Here is an 18,786-nt window from a genome sequence, read left to right as displayed (position 1 = left end):
ATGGCACTGTATCTCTTGTGTCACTGTTAAAAATGTGGAAACTTTATTCAGAAAATATCAGCGTTTTCATAGCCCTCACTTACCCAGGAATTACAGGCTGAATGGAATTTTTCACTGGAGAGAGAGGTTTTTTAAAAAGATTTTATTTTGGGGGGTGCGGTGGGGAGTGGTAAAAAAAAGAAGATTTTATTTATTTATTTGACATACAGAGATCACAAGTAGACAGAGAGGCAGGCAGAGATGGGGTGGGGGAAGCAGGCTCCCTGCTGAGCAGAGACCCTGATGCGGTCTCTGTCCCAGGACTCTGGGATTATGACCCAAGCCGAAGGCAAGAGGCTTAGCCCACTGATCCACCCAGGCGCCCCATAGAGAGAGAGGTTTAAGATGAACTCTTGTTCCTGTGACTTTGATGTGATCCTACCTGGCTATAGGCCATGGTGGGTTAGATATGTGGATTGACCCATGTTTCTTCTTGTCTTTGCGCATATTTTGGGACAGAACTGAACCGTCATAGCTTTCTACCAGTACTTGAAGTTCATTCTTTTAACGCATAAGAATTCATCTTTGTGATAGTGTGCTAATGTTATAATCAAGACAAAAATGTGCATTGAACGTTACATGGTTGATGCTGGCTATTCTTTCCTAACAGTGCTGGGAGAAGGCCTGGCCAAGGGAGATGGGGCCTTTCAGGCAGTGCTCTGCTGTATGCAGCTGAAAGGAAAGCTTCAACTGGTATCCAGCATTCTTGCCAAGTCACTGACAGGAGAGTCCCTGGTACGTTGACGAGCTCTAATTCTGAATGTGTGAAAATGGATTCATTCATGTGACTCCTTAAGCATATTGGGGGGGAGAAGGAATTAAGTTTGCATTTTTTTCTCTTGCTTCCTCCTATTAGAAATCTCATTTCTCTTCAACAAACTGATGTTGAATCATTGGGTTCTTATGGTGTGTGATAATATATATATAAGAATAACACGTACTTTTTAAAGCTTTGAAAGTATAGGATAACTAAATGATTTTCTTTAAAGATGTCATTTTATTAGAAGCTGGGAATATTTTGGGGTTTTAATTAATTAATGATTTTTTTTGGTGAGTAAAGCAATAGAAGTTTATTAAGTGAAGATACAGAAAAAGCTCTCAAGAGTGAGAGGAGTCCTGGGATGGCCGTCCTATTTATTTATTTTAAAAAGATTTTATTTATTTATTTGACAGAGAGATAGGCAGAGAGGCAGGTAGCGGATGAGGGAGAGCAGGCTCTTCAATGGGTAGTGAGTCCAATGTAGGGCTTGATCCCAGGACCCTAGGGTAATGATCTGAGCTGAAGGTAGCTGCTTAACGGACTGAGCCAACCAGGTATCTCTGATTGCTCTGTTTAATTGATTTTATAAGCAAGCTCTAGACCCAGTGTGGCACTTGAACTCAACAATCCTGAGATCAAGAGTTGTGTGAGCCAGTCAGGTGCACTCCTTATTTTGGGCTTTATTTATTTATTTATTTATTATTATTTATTTGAGAAAGAGAGAGAGGGAGAGAATGGGAGAAAGCAGGATGAGGGGAGTGGGGAGGAGCAGAAAGAGAAGCAGACTCCACGCTGAGCAGGGATCCTAACGTGGGGCTCGATCTCAGGACCCTGGGATCGTGACCTGAGCTGAAGGCAGACACTTAACTGACTGCACTACCCAGGCGCACCTATAGTTTTGGGTTTTATTTATTTATTTATTTATTTTTAAAAAATTTTTAAAGATTTTAATTTTTTATTTGACAGAGAGCGACATCACAAGTAGACGGAGAGGCAGACAGAGAAAGAGAGGGGGAAGCGGGCTCCTTAGTGAGCAGAGAGCCCGATTCGGGGCTTGATCCCAGGACTCAGATCATGACCTGAGCTGAAGGCAATGGCTTAACCTACTGAGCCACCCTGGTGCCCCTAGTTTTGGGTTTTAAAATGCTCCTGCGGAGTGAGCATTTTAATCATACAATATGATTGTATAGGGTTTTTACAATTGTAAGGGTTTCTTATAGTTGTTCTTACACTATACAATCAGCAGATTGTATAGTGTTCTTAAAATTTCTTAAAATTTATTTTTTGCTTTGCATATCCAATCTTGCTCTTCAGTGACACCTTTTGTGAATATTTTATTGAATTGGTTTTAAACTCTTATACAGGGTGAATAAGTGTTTTAGGCCACACTGTATATTTTGTCCTGTTAGCTTTTTAAACTTTCCTTACAGATAGATTAGCTTTATTATCCCCATTAATGATAGTGGGATGGGAGATGAGGACAGCATTGTCTTTTTACAGATAAACCTTAATTAGGAACAGTGGAGGAGTTGAGTGATGCCCCTTAGAACTAATATACTAACCGGGTTTTTTGTTTTTCATCCACCTTTTTCAGAATGGGATGGTCACAAAAGATTTGACAAGACTAAAAACACTTCTCACAGAAACAGAGGTAAGACTATTTTAGTGGATCTCTTTGGAAAGAGTTGAACTCAGTCTGGCTATAGTAAGTGTTCTGTATTAAAATTAGAAAGTCTTTCGGCATCAGCCAAGAAAGCAAGGCTGTTATGGTGGGGTTGTGGGATTTCCTGGCCGCCTTTTCCATCGCGGCCCCATCCCAGGAACTCTGCTTCTTCTCATGGATCCCCTGCACGCCAGGTCTTCTGCTCCTAATTCTTTTTGGTGGTCTCTGGCCAACGAGTGGAAAGATGATAGGGAAATTTTAGTGTTTAACTACATCTGGCTGTTAGAAAATACTGTCATTAAAAATGAGATAACCCCCAAGCCTTCTTTTTAAAGCAACTGAAGAGGTCTGTGATCGAAGGACCATTTTTAGGGAATGGAGTTTAGGAGATGGAAATAATGTGTATCAGGGTAACTGGTGAACAGAAACGTGCTCTGGTGAAGCACTTGAAGGGCACATAGAAGACCAGGGGACAGCAGTGGCATGGAACAGGCCCAAAGCTTTGTCAGTTTCAAATTTCTATTCCTCATAGAGGCATTTTTTTTTTTAAATTGTCTTTTTAATTTTTATTTATTTGACAGAGAGAGATCACAAGTAGGCAGAGAGGCAGGCAGAGAGAGAGAGAGAGGAGGAAGCAGGCTCCCTGCTGAGCAGAGAGCCCGATGCCGGACTCGATCCCAGGACCCTGAGATCATGATCTGAGCCGAAGGCAGAGGCTTTAATCCATTGAGCCATCCAGGCGCCCCGAGAATCTTTTTCTTTTAAAGATTTATTTATTTATTTGAGGGAGTTGGTACATGCGTGAGTATGCGGGGAAGCGCAGAGGGAGAGAATCTTCAAGTAGCCTCCCTGCTGAGTGTAGAGCTGGACTCGGGGCTTGATCTTACAGCCCTGAAATCATGACCTATGCCAAAACCAAGAGCCAGATGCCAGGTGCCTCTGATTGGCTTTCTTATTAAGGAAATTGGCACCTACTATGTGTTAGGTCCTATGTGCGGTGCTGGGAATACAGCACTGACCAAGACACCCATAGTTTGGGAGGTCAAAGTCTTGGGGAAGAGAGAGATAACAAATAAATTGGACAGCTATAGGTATAATTCACATTGAGTAAAGTTCGTATGAGGGGACAAAAATAAGCTTTCTGTGATGGAAACTATAACTGGATTGGGTAGTCAGAGGCTGAGCTAGCTAAGCGAAGAACTGAGGGGTAAGAAGGTGCCATTCCCATAGTGAGTGAGGGGGAGGGCGCTGCACGTGGTGCAGAGAAAGAACAGAGGCCCAGGCGTAGACTGTGACCTCCTGTGGCTTGCTTTCCTGTTCTAACTCTTATAATATGTGTCACATACTGACAAACATTAAGTAAAGACAGTCATCATAAATTGCATGAGCTGGATGAAGATACTGTTTGTTTTGCTGCAATTATAGAGGCTTTAAACAAATGTTATTTTCTTTGTCTTACTATAAATTGAGTATCAGTAAGCTCTAATTAACTTCAGAGCCATTTCCTTTCTTGTATATATGCAGTCTTTTTAATTTCTAAGGCTTAGAGGAGGACTGATAAATTTAGATTTTCAACATGGAATGTAAAATAAGATGACTTTTCATTTTATTAAAATTTTTGGCTGGCTTCTTTTTTATTGCCTTTATTGAATTACCAGCTTTACATCTGATAATCACACACAGAGATATATATTACGTATTTATATACAAATTTTAATTTTTAATATTTATAATGCTCTCACATGTAAGGCCTCAAGTATCACTTGACTCCTATTTTATAACTGTCCTTTTGGGGAGAAGTGACTTAACTTTTGTTTATAGTTAACTTATCTCTGTAACCAATGTAGTATTTTTTTGGCTAGTGAACTCATATTATTAAAAAAACTCCGTCTAGAAAAAGCTAACAAACAATGAAACCCTTATTATTGCACATGACGTATTAAAAAATTTAGAAACTGGGGCGCCTGGGTGGCTCAGTGGGTTAAGCCACTGCCTTCGGCTCAGGTCATGATCTCAGGGTCCTGGGATCGAGTCCCGCATCGGGCTCTCTGCTCAGCAGGAAGCCTGCTTCCTCCTCTCTCTCTCTCTGCCTGCCTCTCTGCCTGCTTGTGGTCTCTCTCTGTCAAATGAATAAATAAAATCTTTAAAAAAAAAAAAAAAAATTTAGAAACAATTTGTTTTAAAGATTGAACCGAGCTGGCATTTAAATGCTAGAGGATAAGGATAAAGACATGAACTCAAGGCTAACTAATGGAAACAAAACCTGAATATAAAGATTTAAAATATCAAATTAATAGATCTGATGGTAAATTTGTAGGCATTCTAGCAATATGAAATTTGGCCGCTTTTCATGAAGGTGTCAGTACAAACTAAAGATCGATCATAAACTAATTGATATTGCCTTTCTGTCTTGGGGTCTGAACATATAAAAAGGTGTTTAAAAAAAACCCCAAAACACAGTACTTTGGAACCTAAAAGCCATGGTGGCTAAATCCTAAGCCCGGGCCAAACTTCTCAGTCTTACGAGCCCTTGTGGGGCAGATGCACTGTTCTCCAAACCCCACCAGCCGGTGAGCTGCGGTGTCAGCGCAGGCGCGCCTGCTCGCTTGATCATCATTGCAGATGCTGACCCGGGAAGCATGCCGTGGCGTCTTCCTTCTACCTGTTCTCAATGCTTTCAGCTTTGTCCTAGGACTGAAATATGTTATTCCTATTTTTTTCTTGCATATTGGGTAAATTTATTTTGATAAAATTTTAAGACTTTTTTTTAAAAGTTTATTTATTTATGTAATCTCTGCCCCTAACGTGGGGCTCAAACTCACAACCCCAAGATTGAGAGCTGCATACTCCCATCGACTGAGCCAGCCAGATGCCCCTATTTTGATAAATTTTTTAGAGGAGGTACTTTAAATTCACACATGAAGTGAGCTTTTAGCTTTTATATTTATAAATTTGATGAAGATGAAATGTAATTTTTTAAAGATTTATTTATTAGAGAGAGCGAGGAGAGGGGTAGAGGGAGAGGGAGAGAAAAACTTGAGAAGGAGACTCCATGCTGAGCAGGGAGCCTGATGTGGAGCTCAGTCTCACAATCCTGAGATCATGACCTGAGCTGAGTGTAAGAGTTGAGCGCTTAACTGACTGCCTCCCAGGCGCCCCTGAGATCATATTTTAAAAAGCTGGTGTGGGACCTATGACACTTACACCTTGCTTGTAGAATTTAAAGAGATTTTTTAGTATGTACCTTTTTTGTGAGCATAGCACCCTGGTAATGTAAACAATTTCTTGATTTAGCTTACGAATTTTTTTTTTTTAAGATTTTTATTTATTTATTTGACAGACAGAGATCACAAGCAGGCAGAGAGGCAGGCAGAGAGAGAGAGAAAGGGAAGCAGGCTCCCTGCCAAGCAGAGAGCCCGATGCGGGGCTTGATCCCAGGACCCTGAGATCATGACCTGAGCCGAAGGCAGAGGCTTTAACCCACTGAGCCACCCAGGCGCCCCTAGCTTCTGTAGTCTTATAGTCAGTCCTCATTTTCCAGAAAGAATGGGTTGTCTTTAAACATTTTTAGTAAGTAGTTGGAGAATCAGGAGGCATCTTTCTATAGAAACAGTATTAATGGTGATTTAGTTCCAGCTCAACCTGAAAAGTCCAGTTTAATTAATGACATATGAATTATAATGATATTATTGTTTCAGTTATACCCAATTAGCATTTAGACATCATCTCTACAGTATAGACATTCCAAATTTCATGTTGGGATGCTGTATTCTCTGATTCAGTTTCATGTTTACTGAGCTCCTGTGCTGTTCAAGGATCTCTGGGTTTTGGGAAGCTGAGATATCTGTGAAAAACAACCTGGTGGGCCAGTTGAGATGCACATAGCTACTGTACCCATGGGGCAGGCTGCTTGTGGTTAGTAAGTGTGGCAATGGAAGTATAAGCAGGGAGAAGAGAGATTAATAGTCTGTGGGGAGACCAGGAAGGCAGGAGATTAAAGAATGGGGGTGCTAGGTAAAGACCTAGCGGTGACTTGGTACAGGTTAGCATGGTAGTCATTTGGTTCAGGGACAGATGAGAGCCGTGGCCAGGATAGTGGCAGTGGGAGTAAAGAGTATGAGACAGATTATGAGGGACATTCTAGACCTCGTTGGGCAAGATTTAGAGAATACTCAGGAGTAGGACAGAAGAGGGAGAGTTCAAGATGGCTTTCAGAATTTTAGTCTTGCTCTCCTTGGGAGTATTAACACAAGATAAGGAGCATGAGAAGGACAATGAGATTTGGGATAAAGATGATGAATTTAATTTTGGGCATACTTGTTTGAAGTGCATGGATGATCATCTGTCCATCCACCATCCCATCCTGGATGCCTTTACTGGGCACCCATTATGTGCCTGGTCCTCTATGAGCCGTGGGAATGTAGAAGGAGAGTCAGGCTGTTGGCAGTGGATCTGTGCATGGCTGACAGTGATCCGGCCTATAAAACGGTGTCGGTTGTTAAGAAAAGTAAGAAAAAGTGCTGTGGCTGGCACTCAGTTGAAATGGGAGGTGTAGAGTTTAGAGTAAAATTAGAACCAAAGGCGTAGATTGGGGATTTATGTGCACCAAGGGGACTTGAGTCAAGAAAGCCAGGGAGAGTGAGTGGGTCCTCAGCTCCATCATGGGAGAGGGGCTTATCCCAGAGCGAGGGGGACCAGCAGGATGTGCTCCATGCCCCACAGTGGTGGTGTTGCACTCAGTGCAGGAGAAAGGCACCTCTCTAGCTGGTCATTCTCTAGATGTTAGGAAGAGGAGAGTGAAATGAATAAATGAATGGAGGCGCTGCTCCGTGGACTTTGCCGTTTACTACCAGGTAGTTTTTATATAGGGAATCTCGATCCGTTTCCTTAATGAAGGCCACATAAGTACCTGTTTTCTGTATTTAAACATACTTTAACATAGAGCAGAGATGGATGCAAAAAATACTGTTTAAAATATTAATGTGTATTAAAATTTCTAAGTATTCAAGCTCAGCCTTAAAAAAAATGTTGAAAACATCCAAGTTTAATTCAACATCAACTGGTTATTTCTTATTATAAAAACATTTTCATTTGGAAAATTTCAGACAGCCACTAGTAACGTCCTGTCTGGATATCACGTGGAAGACTTGGAAGGGGGTAAGTACCACACTCGGTGTTCCTTCTAGCTGTAATTGCTGGCGTCACTTTGTTATTGGTTATTGGGAGGACATTTACTGAGTTACAGTACATATACGTGGAGGTTTGGAGAGAACGTACAAATTTAATTTCAAGAAGTAGGTGTAGATGAAAGCATTTTTTCCACTGGCCCCTTCTCATAGCATAATGGAGTCAGGGAGGTAGGAAGTATCCTTTTCCTGCCTCCATGTAGCTCAGTGTAAGTAAACCTCATTGTTAGCAATGTCAAGTTGCTACATTCTCCATGTAGTGGGGAGTCTTTATCTTGTTCTGTCCCAGGCTAGTCTGATTACTACTTTTTGGAAGTCCTGATCTGGAAGCTAAGTTGTTCCTGCCACAGTTAAAATCCACAACCTCCTCTTCTCTTCCCAGAGGAAAGGAAAGAGGGACCAACGTTCATTGAGTGCTTGTTGGATACTGTGTACCGTGGTAGCAGCCTTCACAAAAACATGTGTTGGCTTCTCCATCTTTTTGATAAGTGATGAAACTGATGTTTAAAAAGGTTCAGTAGTTTTTCCAGTTACACAGCTGGAAAGGGATGAGACATGGCTTTAAACTCATCCTGGCTGAATATCTTTTTTTGGGGTAGGGGTGGGGGTGGTGGCACATGATTTGTGAGGAAATAGAGAATGGCCATGAGGTCCTTGAAAACTTGATGCTGCTCAGCCTTTGTTGCTCTAGCCTTTTCTTTCGTTCTTTTTTTTTTTTTTAAAGATTTTATTTATTTATTTGACAGACAGAGATCACAAGTAGGCAGAGAGGCAGGCAGAGAGAGAGAGAGAGAGAGAGGGAAGCAGGCTTCCTGCGGAGCTGGGAGCCCGATGCGGGGCTCGATCCCAGGACCCTGAGATCATGACCCGAGCCGAAGGCAGCAGCCCAAACCACTGAGCCACCCAGGCGCCCCACTAGCCTTTTCTTTCTTAAGCCTTATTTTTTTTGGTTTAGTTGGAACTTTTACCTAAACGAATCAAAGCTCATTGTATTCAGAAGTAAACAAATGTTATTTTTTTTTTTTTTTTAGCTCTTATGTCAGAATTCAATGTTTTGAACTTTATGTCAGTTGTAAAAAAGGCTTGATTACTTGATACAATGACATGTGCCAGACAAATCCTAAAGAACATGGGTAATACTGTGGAACTTTTCACTCAATATGCAGTATTGAATTTGTTCTACATAATTTCCTTCCAGGTCATGATAATTTCCTCATTCCTGAAATAATTCTGATAGAGACACATTTTATACTTAAGAAATGACAAGCATGCCAGCATTTCCCCCTTTAGTTGTTAGGGAAGAGACTGCATTGGAAATATACCCACCAGTGGCTAGGATAGAGTCAGGGTCATCGACCCGATTTAGTTGCTGGGTAACTACTTCAGTGATGTCTGAGTTTCCTGTGGTTAATTGAATTTAACTCATTTGATTGGTAGATTACTTTTTTGATAGAGGCAAGTATGTCATGTCCTTTTTACATCATCTAGGATGATGTGTGTGGAGGGTTTATAGTATTTCTTACACACTAAAATATCAGAATTATTAGCAAGCCTCAAATGATAAGACTATATCCTGATTACTCTCTAGGATCTTGTAATGGTTGGCATTTCCGCCCACCACCTAGGGGAATCACAAGCAGCGAGGAATATACTTTGTGTAAAAGGTAACGTGATTTTTTTTTTTAAACCAATGACATGTCTTTATTCAAAGGATAGATAATTTTCCTTCACTTTCTGAAGAGTAGTAATTCCAAGTTAAAGAAGATAATCTGTGAAGGAAGAAGTATAATGATTGAGTAAAATGGTTTACTTTCAATGTGAAACAGAAGCCATAATTAATGGTCATTATCATTAAATAAAAGTTAAGGCCATATCAGTGAGCCTTCTTTTAATTACAAACAACAGTGATCTAAATTGGGATTGTTAAGACTTTGTATAGAAGTCTTTTATAAAACCAGTTGAATTATTGTGACTGAATTTAGTTCTGGTCTCTTATTTATGTGAAATGTACCTTTAACTTATAGTGATTGAATTGAAATTATATAACTTGAAGTAGAGCATAAACTAGATGAAGAAATGTTAAATTATTTTAATAACTTTTCTAAAAAAATCTATTATCTTCATGTTGTCCTTATATATAATTTATGAGTAATTTCTTTTTGAAGGGCTAACCTTTCAAAAGTCAATCGTTGTTAAGCTGGAAAGAATTATTAAAGTCACATTCTGAAAGGTACAGGTAGTAGTAGGGATTTTAGATGTAAATTCTCATTACTATAGGTTGTTTTTGATAATGAAGGAAATTGCATATATAGTTTTGGTAATTGAGTAGTCAAGGTCAGATATGATTTTATAGTAGAAATAAAGAAACTGAGTAGTAAATTTCAAAAATCCTGGCGGCATCATGTTGTAGTAGAGGTAGAACGGAGTCCTATGCAGAGGAAATGTGAGAACATTTATAGGCCAGTAAGAATATCAAACCTTTAGTATTTAAAGAAATAACTTAAAGCAGTAGAAAAACAAAGAAATATTTGGCTCATTAAGACGTACTTAAGAGAAACAAATATGTGATTTTTTGAATGTGTCTTAGAAAGCGTAAGAGAACTTAATAAGTAGTATAATTTAAGTTCCAGTACTTTGTATCATTAAGAAAAGCTTTAAGTACAGTCATCTTTTCAAATAGGATGAACCATTTGATAATTTACATTGTGCTGTGGTTCGTTTTATATTTCTTACTGTCCATATTTTTTCAGTTGAAAAAAATACATAAAATATTATACTTCTCATCTCTATTTTGCTACTTATAGTTTAATTTTCATTTTTTGTTCAGAAGATCTTTAATTTTTTGATGTTTCAGTTGTTTAAAAACTGGCTAAACCCATAATTTTGTAGGACATTTAAAACTTAAAAAAATGAACAAAGTTTTGCATTTTTATCTGTTTTGACCACTGAATTTTCAGTTGAATATTCTGAGTCATAAACACTGAGAAACCATTAACTCTGTCCTTTAATATGAACATTTAGGAATTTACCATTGAAGAATTTAATCTATTAAATTAATTGTGATTCTAATATAGAGCTTTTATTCTTAATTTATTTAAAACTCAAGCAAATGGATATAGTCCAGTATTTTCAATGAAATATAGGTGATAGTAATATAGAAAAGAGTAAAGGCATTACATTTGAAGGTGAAAAATAGAAGCCTTAAGATGATAATTTAATGCTATAGTAACATTTTTTTTTTTTCAGAATGAAATTCTAGTGTGTAGAGAATTGTCTTTAGGTGATACCATTTTGAGAAGTAGGGCACACCTGTGTTTGATGCATTGTTCCACTTGATGTCAGTGTTGCTTTAGGAAAATTCTGCTCTAAGAAGAATTGTCCAAATAGAGTTGTTATATCATGAAGGAGGAAGCTACCTTTTCGATGCCGGTTTTGTGGGCGAGGGGTGGTTATGATTGATTATGCTTTGCTTTAGCATCCTCGTATTCCAAAAAAAGAAGTCGCTGAGTATGGAAAGTTGCTGTAGTGATTAACTGTTATAAATGTTCTTGAAACCTCTTCTTCCTCCTCTGTTCAAGTCAGTGTGATAAATACGGCCTTTCAGGAGATGAAGTTTTGTTTTTGTTATTGAAGAATCGGAGGGCAAATGCTGGAAGTTTATCTTTTAAATGGTCCAACAAAGTATATGATAAAACAGTCTTTCCTATTCTACTTAGATTTTTAGAGCAAGGAATCTGTAGGTATGGTGCGCAGTGTACTTCAGCACATTCCCAGGAAGAACTAGCAGAATGGCAGAAAAGATATGCTTCACGCTTGATAAAATTGAAACAGCAAAATGAGAATAAACAGCTCTCAGGCAGTTACATGGAAACCTTGATAGAAAAGTGGATGAATTCATTATCTCCTGAGAAAGTGGTGAGGAAAATAAACTGCATTTTTTATTTATTTTGTTTGTTTGTTTTAAACGATGACCTTGTTTGAGTCTTGACTTTATTTTGTGCTATTTTGATTTATTTCCTTATCCTCTGTATGAAGAACTTGATTCTTGATAAAGTGTTTTTGTAGCAAAAGTAGACCCTTTTGCTAAAATAAAGAGCAGAACTAAGCTATTTGTGGAGATTTTCAGGTATTATGTTAATCTTCATTCAGGGAGTGTTTACTGCCATTTTGTTGTTATTAATTTTCTTATGTCTTGTCTAAGCTTTGTTGTATTTTGTTCTTATAAAATTAATGTATAAAAAGCATCTTTGTAAACAGTTCCATCAACATCTTTACTGTTGATAGTTATTTACCATGCCAAAAGTTTTTGTTTGTGCTTTGGGGACTAAAAATATAACATTAATTGCTCTCTATTTTCAGCTTAGTGAATGTATAGAAGGAGTAAAAGTAGAGCATAATCCTGATCTGTCGGTCACTGTCAACACCAAAAAGTCTCACCAGACATGGACCTTTGCTCTTACTTGTAAGGTATGAATTTTGTGCTAATTAGAGAATGTAAATTTTTTTTTCGATTTTCTTAAGGCTTTCTGTGACCTTTAAATCTCTGTGTTAGAGCACTGAAAATGTTTTAATCTAAGTACATCTTAAGTAGGTTCTGTATTGTGCTAAAGTGTATTTCTGTACTTTGTTCATTAAAGGTATAATATTTTTAGGTTTTGAGATAAAAATCTTTATAGATATTTAGATGTTTGCTAATTTACTAATTTGATAAAGTGGTCTTTGATATATTGTCTTCCAAAGTTGGAACATAGGATGGGGTTCATGGCTTATAATTGACTATTTACAAATTGAATTGTTTAATCTGGCAGTTCTAAGATATTTAAACAGTCACATCTTGTTTTTATATTTGATGAAGTCACAGATTCTGTAATAATGTGGTCTTAATATGAGACATTTTCTGCAGTGCTTCCTGTCTTGAATATAATATTACAAATTTAAGAATGAAGCAGAGTCAAACTTTTCTGTGAATGTGTGCAGTGGAAGAGTTCTGCGTACCTTTTGGTGGCATTTCTTCCACTGTGGCTTCTGCATCTTGGGATGAACAATCTGGGAACATTTAGCTTTGGCCTTGAACCCAATCCAGTGCCTTCAGAGATAACTGCTCTCTTATGAAGTCTTCCTACTTGAACCGAGATAAAACTTTTTTAGGCCAAAGGTATGGAAAGTTGGAGGTCAGTGATCTAACCGTGTGATAGAGCTTTTGCCACAAAGAAAGATGAGCATATCCTAGAAAGAGTAGGAAGGCTAGAGATGTAGCATAAATATATAATTTTTTAAAATTTCAGCTTTACTGAGTTATAAATGACATCATAAATATATAATTTTAACAACTGATTTTTTTTTAACCATTCTCATTTTTTTTCTTAAATGGCTTATAAACACAATTTGTACTTTTAACATAGTCTCTTAGAAGCATGGGAAAGTAAAAGTCCCTTATGGGAATATTTTCATTGAAGAGCCCAAATACAGCTGGATTTTTCACCCCCTTGTACTCAATGAATTATTTTAACTTCCTTGTAGCCTGCAAGAATGCTGTATCGTGTAGCATTGCTTTATGATGCTCATCGTCCTCATTTTAGTATCATTGCAATATCTGCCGGAGATAGTACTACCCAGGTATCACAAGAAGTCCCAGAAAACTGTCAAGAATGGATAGGAGGAAAGATGGCCCAAAATGGATTAGATCATTACGTGTATAAAGTCGGGATAGCATTTAACACAGAAATATTTGGAACTTTTCGCCAAACCATAGTTTTCGACTTTGGATTGGAACCAGTACTCATGCAAAGAGTAATGATTGATGCAGCTTCTACAGAAGGTAATATTTAGACTTTTTTCCCCTGATACGATGTATTAAAAGGCACTATAATGGCAGTATTAAAAGATATGTATTGGCCCCTAAATCTTCCATGGATAGAGAGAGAATAATAAGGAAAAAAATCCCAGAGCAATCGATTCATTTACTGTGTAATGGGATTAGAATGGTTCACATTGTGCCCTGGTTTGCTCTGCAGTCATCAGGCAAACTTGCTTTGAGCTTCCTTCAATTTGTATGAGTAGATGATCAGGTCTGTTTTGGTCTACTAGCTTTGTTTTTAAAGTAAGATGATTTTAGCACCATAAAACCTTTCAGTATTAATTTGGGTAGACCATTATTTCAGTGGTAATCGTGAGTACACCTCCAATGTCTGTTTGCATGTCTGACTGAGTCTCCAGTTAACTTTGCTGACTTTAGTATGGTATCTTTGAATGAAAAGCCCTCAGTAGAAGATTTCATAGGTTAGTTTTATATATTCACTGGTAAAGGAGCTGTGGTGCCTTTAGTAGGATCTGCTCTGTGTTCCTGGGAAGAGGGCCCTGCTTTCAACATGTAAACACCTACAGAAGATGATAATTACTTTGTACGTAGTTACATTACTGCCTGTTGCTAAGTTTTATGCCAAGCTCCAACGTGACAAGGGAAAGGGCACATTTCCCTGCATTTCTTTGGCTTTTGGTTAGATTATAGGTGCTTTTTTTTTTTTTTAAAAGAATACTAAATATTTATTTAACAAACACTTTGTGTGATACTTCATATTACGTAGACCATAACCATATTGTGGAGGGTGTTTTTTGCTATGTACCACCATGTCCCATTTATGAGAACCTAGGAGTTTTGTTCATGAGCAAATGCTAGGATTTTCTTTTTTGGACACAATGAGCAGGTGGAACTAGTTTTGTCTCTTTCTTTCCTTCAGCTGCTGGTAAGGTTAAAGCAACATTTGGGTCCAGATTGAACAATTAGGCATTACCTTCTAGTGTGTGTGCTAATATTACCCAGACTTATTTCAGCCTCACTTAAACCTTATTTCTTACTTATTTTGATCCCTTATACCTGTTTTTATTCTGTTGTATTGTGTTTTTTCATCTTCTCAGTACCCTTTGGAATCAGAATATGTTGATTCCTGTAGCCAAACAGTTGACAAAGTAAGAATATTTAATTTATGTTTGTTAGTATAGGAGCTCTTTGGCAATTTTTTTCTGCAAAAAATCAGATAGTCTTTTAGATGTTTCCAGGCAGATGGTGTTTGTTGCAACCACTCTGCTCTGCACCACTGTAGCTGATATGGAAGCAAATGGGCATGACTGTGCTCCAATAAAACTTTATTTTTAAAAGTGACAGCAGGCTGGAGTTACCTTGCGTGCTGTGGTTTGCCTACCCCATGGGAGGGCATTGCTTTTAGAGACTAGAACTTGAGAACTATTAGGAAGCACCCTTTTAAAATCATGAAGAGAGATTAACACTTATTTCCCGCTTTCCAGTGTAGTTCTCAGGACGTTCTTGGCTTCCATGTGTGTTGTATTAGAAAAGTTTGCTTTTAGATTGGTGTTTTGTAACTCGTGACTCATATTCCTATAGAAAGAAGTTTGTGTTGTCAAGAGCCTGTATCTTGTTGATGAAAGCCTGTGTAGTAAATAATACGTTACATGGTTGCATTAAAAAAGTAAGAGAAAATGATACTATTAAGGCAGATGAGGGAAGGGGGTGATGATGAGGATTTCAGGGCACCCTCATGGGCTCGAGAGATTCAGGGTACTTTGACTACTTTTGCCTCAGGTATGTGGTAGTTTTCTAGTTTGAGAAAAAGAGCAGTGAATAGACTTCAGAGTCAAATAGAATTAGATCTGAATCTTGATTTTTTCATTACTTTTATGACCCTGTGCAGGGTACTTGACATTCCTGAGTTTCATGTGGAAACCTCTATTAAGTGGGCCTAGAACATTCTATCTTAGAGGATCACCGTGAGATGGAAAATAAACCCTGTACAGTATCTGATACACAATAGGCATTCAGTAAATGGTAGCTGTTGATTTTATCATGAGCCATGATTAGGATAATTCCTGGCTTGTAAGTAGAATGAAGAGAGAAGGAGAATTCTTTTAGTAAAGGGAGGCATGGGGCTAGGGTGCATGCAGAGGAGGGACTGAGAAGACCTGAGCCCTTCAAACCATGGCACCTGTGGATCTTGGCAAGAGAATACAAGAGAAGTTTGTGGAAGAGAAGTTGTCCAAGATGACCCGTGTTTTGAGTGTGGGAGTTCCATTTCTTTGGTTTCTAATGTATCAGTTTGAAAATTTGATGAATTTGAGGCACCTGGGTGGCTCAGTGGTTTAAGTTTCTGACTTCAGCTTGGGTCGTGATCTTGGGGACCCGGGATGGAGTCCTGCATCAGGCTCCCTGCTCAGCAGGGAGTTTATTCTGCCCCTCCCTCTGCCCCTCTTCCCACCTCTCTGCTTGTGCTCTCTGCTCTCTCTCTCTCAAATAAATAAGCAAAATTTTTTAAAAAAGAAAACCTAATGATTTTATATTTTATACAGATATGGTAGAAGGAATTAATACAGTCAAGGCTATCCTCCCATTTGGAACTAATATGATGCCTTACCCCCTTTTTGTGATAGTTCCTTATATCCGTTTAGTGGCCACTTTGCAGTTTGTTATCTTTGCTTATTTCTAAAAACAAGGTTTTGCTTCTAAGTAGTTACATCATAGAAAATAATTGAAAAAAATTAAACATTTTCTTGAACTAATTTGGAAACAAAATAGTTTCACATAGTGAAATTTGTACTTCAAGGCCAGGAAAAACAATTATTACAAGAAGACAATTATATAGAATGTACAAAATGTATTTTCCGATAGGAGATTTTGAACATTATAGACAGAAAACCTTAAATTTAGGTTTAGGCAAGCTAGGCGACGTTAGGGCTGATGTTTCTGGTCATTACTGACATTAGCTGACCTGGTTGTGGTAATTTTTAGTTTTTTGGTGTTTTCCCTACTCTTTTCTTTTTTTTAATTATTTATTTATTTTAGAGAGGGAGGGCGATCTAGAGCACAGGTGTAAGTGGGGGGGAGGGGCAGAGGGAAAGGGAGAGAGAATATCAAGCAGACTCCCTGCTGAGTGTGGAGCTCAGTGGGGGCTCGATCTCACAACCTTGAGATCAGGACCTGAACCAAAACCCAACAGTTGGATGCTTAACCGACTGAGCCACCCAAGTGTCCCATTTTTTAAAGTATAATTTTCATGATACCTATTTCTTTACTTTTATTTTATTTTTTATTTTAGGTAGGTTCCACACCTACTGTGGGGCTTGAACTCACAGTCCTGAGATTAAGAGTCATAGGCTCTCCTGACAGAGACAGCCAGGCACCCCTGTTTTCATAGTATCTAAAGCATGCAAACCTTTTCTGTTTGTAGGCCATGTTTTAGTTGTAAATGACAATTCTGCGAACTGTTCAGGTAATAGGTATGACTTTAACTTTGCTTTTTTCCAGTGCTTTTTCCAGTTTTTTCCAGTGCTTTTTCCTTGTTGGGGAAAGGTTCAGGTTAGGCTTATGTTCAGCAAGAGAAACTGTATGCACTAAAAAATTACTGTGAATTAAAGACATGCCTCTCAGAAATACATGACGGGAGACCATTTACAAAAGAAGGAAGTTAGTGAGTTGTCTCCTTGCTTAGAAAGCGAACTGCATTATACACTTTATCCTATGACTTTGAGTAATGGGAAGTTTTTGCTTGGCAAAATTGATTTGGAATTCTGCTTTGAATATCTGGAAATTACATGTTGAAAATTAATTCTTATGTTTAAAATTGAAAACTCCGTAGTACACATTTCTCTCCTTTGAGTCTAGCAGTGTATGTTAACATTTACATTAAAATTTAGTATGACTTAAAAATTGTCTCCAAATGCCAAAGTTGGTGGTAAATTAAGGGCAGGTTATATATAGATGTAGCTCTGTCAGGATCGATATAGATGCTGATAGTATGAAAAGTCATAGAAAAATAGATTTAAAAAAAACTGTACTTGTCAATAGAAGATAAATATTGAGTAGAAGCATGTAAAAAGTAATGAAGTACTCCTATGCTGTTATTTTGCTGTTTTAAATTTTATTTGGTTTAAGAGATGGAAGATAGGGACAGACAATATGGATAAGCTAAGAGATGCTAATCTTGTTTCTCTGTAGCAATTTTTGGGAAAGAAATGTTACTGAAATGGATAGCTGAAAGGATGGTTTGGGATTACTTTCAGATTTGTAATTTTTTTGTTACTTTGGGCAGTTCAGACTTGTAAAGACATGACCAAAATGTTTCCTAAGGAAGAGTGTTTACTTCCGATTTCAGAGTTGAGAATCATTTCATCTCATTCTCTTTAATTCCTAATAAGTAGAGCTGTTCTGAATATATTCTGTATTTACGTGCATTTATTTATCGCACGCTGCTTCTACATCCACCCTTGTGCTAGGCGCATAGACACTGGATTTTTTTTTTTTTTTTCTCCTGACTTTTTCTTGTCTACTCTCCAGGTTCTGTTAAGGATAGTTTTCAAGTCTGCTATATTATATTCTTCAAGAGAAAACTAAATCAACCCTTTGGATGCTTTGTTAGAATAGTAACTATGTGGCCGAATGAGGAGGGCATTGCTGTTCTCAGTCAGCAGGACCAGGGAAGTTGGGAAGCATGTCTTGTGTCTGCTTAGGCATTCCAAGCTTGAATTCTGTTTGTGGAAGTAGCAACTCTTCCCTTATGTTATCTTCAAAAAATTAGGTATATTCTAATTATCTTTAACTTTTTCTTCTGAATTTCTCTTAAAGTATGTTTATAGCTTCTGCCTACCACATCTCAGCGTAACAGGTCCTACAGGTTTATAATTCTGTCAGATTTGCTTTGGGATTTATTACTGGAGGAGTTGGTAAGTAAGTCAGTGTTAAGCTCTCCATACATGGTTTTCTGAGTATTGATCCTTAGCCTGTCCACTTGTCTTCTTGGCAGAGTGTTTTTCACGTTAGCCTCATCTAGGTTGAAAAAAAGTACTTTCTAGGGATGGACTGGCCCAGCTGCCCCCAGTAGCACACATGCGTGGTTCAGACGTTGGCAGTTGCTGCCGCGTGCTGGAGGTGTGGTTGCAGCGAGGCCCAGTCGTAATGTTACCCATGGGGAACCCCTTCTCCCTCCTCTAGTTGCAAAGGGGCTTTTAAGGGGTACTTGGGTGGCTCAGTCATTTAAGCATCCAACTTTTGATTTCGGCTCAGATCATGATCTCTCAGGGTGGTGGGATCGAGCCCTGCATCAAGCTCTGTGCCCAGCGGGGAGTCTGCTTGA

At 38.3% G+C, this 18,786-nt stretch overlaps 1 protein-coding gene across 9 annotated transcripts in view; it reads left to right on the top strand.

Moving 5' to 3' along the window:
- HELZ (helicase with zinc finger) overlaps nucleotides 1–18,786 on the top strand; it is a 186,075-nt gene that overhangs the window by 63,519 nt on the left and 103,770 nt on the right. For all 9 annotated transcript variants that reach the window (XM_059149522.1, XM_059149520.1, XM_059149523.1 and 6 more), the window contains 7 exons: nucleotides 650–774; nucleotides 2,394–2,450; nucleotides 7,568–7,619; nucleotides 9,237–9,312; nucleotides 11,365–11,563; nucleotides 12,008–12,115; nucleotides 13,169–13,466. In XM_059149522.1, coding sequence (XP_059005505.1) covers nucleotides 650–774; nucleotides 2,394–2,450; nucleotides 7,568–7,619; nucleotides 9,237–9,312; nucleotides 11,365–11,563; nucleotides 12,008–12,115; nucleotides 13,169–13,466 — 915 coding nt within the window. The remainder of the gene's footprint in view (nucleotides 1–649; nucleotides 775–2,393; nucleotides 2,451–7,567; nucleotides 7,620–9,236; nucleotides 9,313–11,364; nucleotides 11,564–12,007; nucleotides 12,116–13,168; nucleotides 13,467–18,786) is intronic.

The sequence above is a fragment of the Mustela lutreola genome, chromosome 15 (assembly GCF_030435805.1).
Source record: "Mustela lutreola isolate mMusLut2 chromosome 15, mMusLut2.pri, whole genome shotgun sequence".
NCBI classification, from domain to species: Eukaryota; Metazoa; Chordata; class Mammalia; order Carnivora; family Mustelidae; genus Mustela; species Mustela lutreola.
This window is presented reverse-complemented; position numbering and strand designations above follow the sequence as displayed.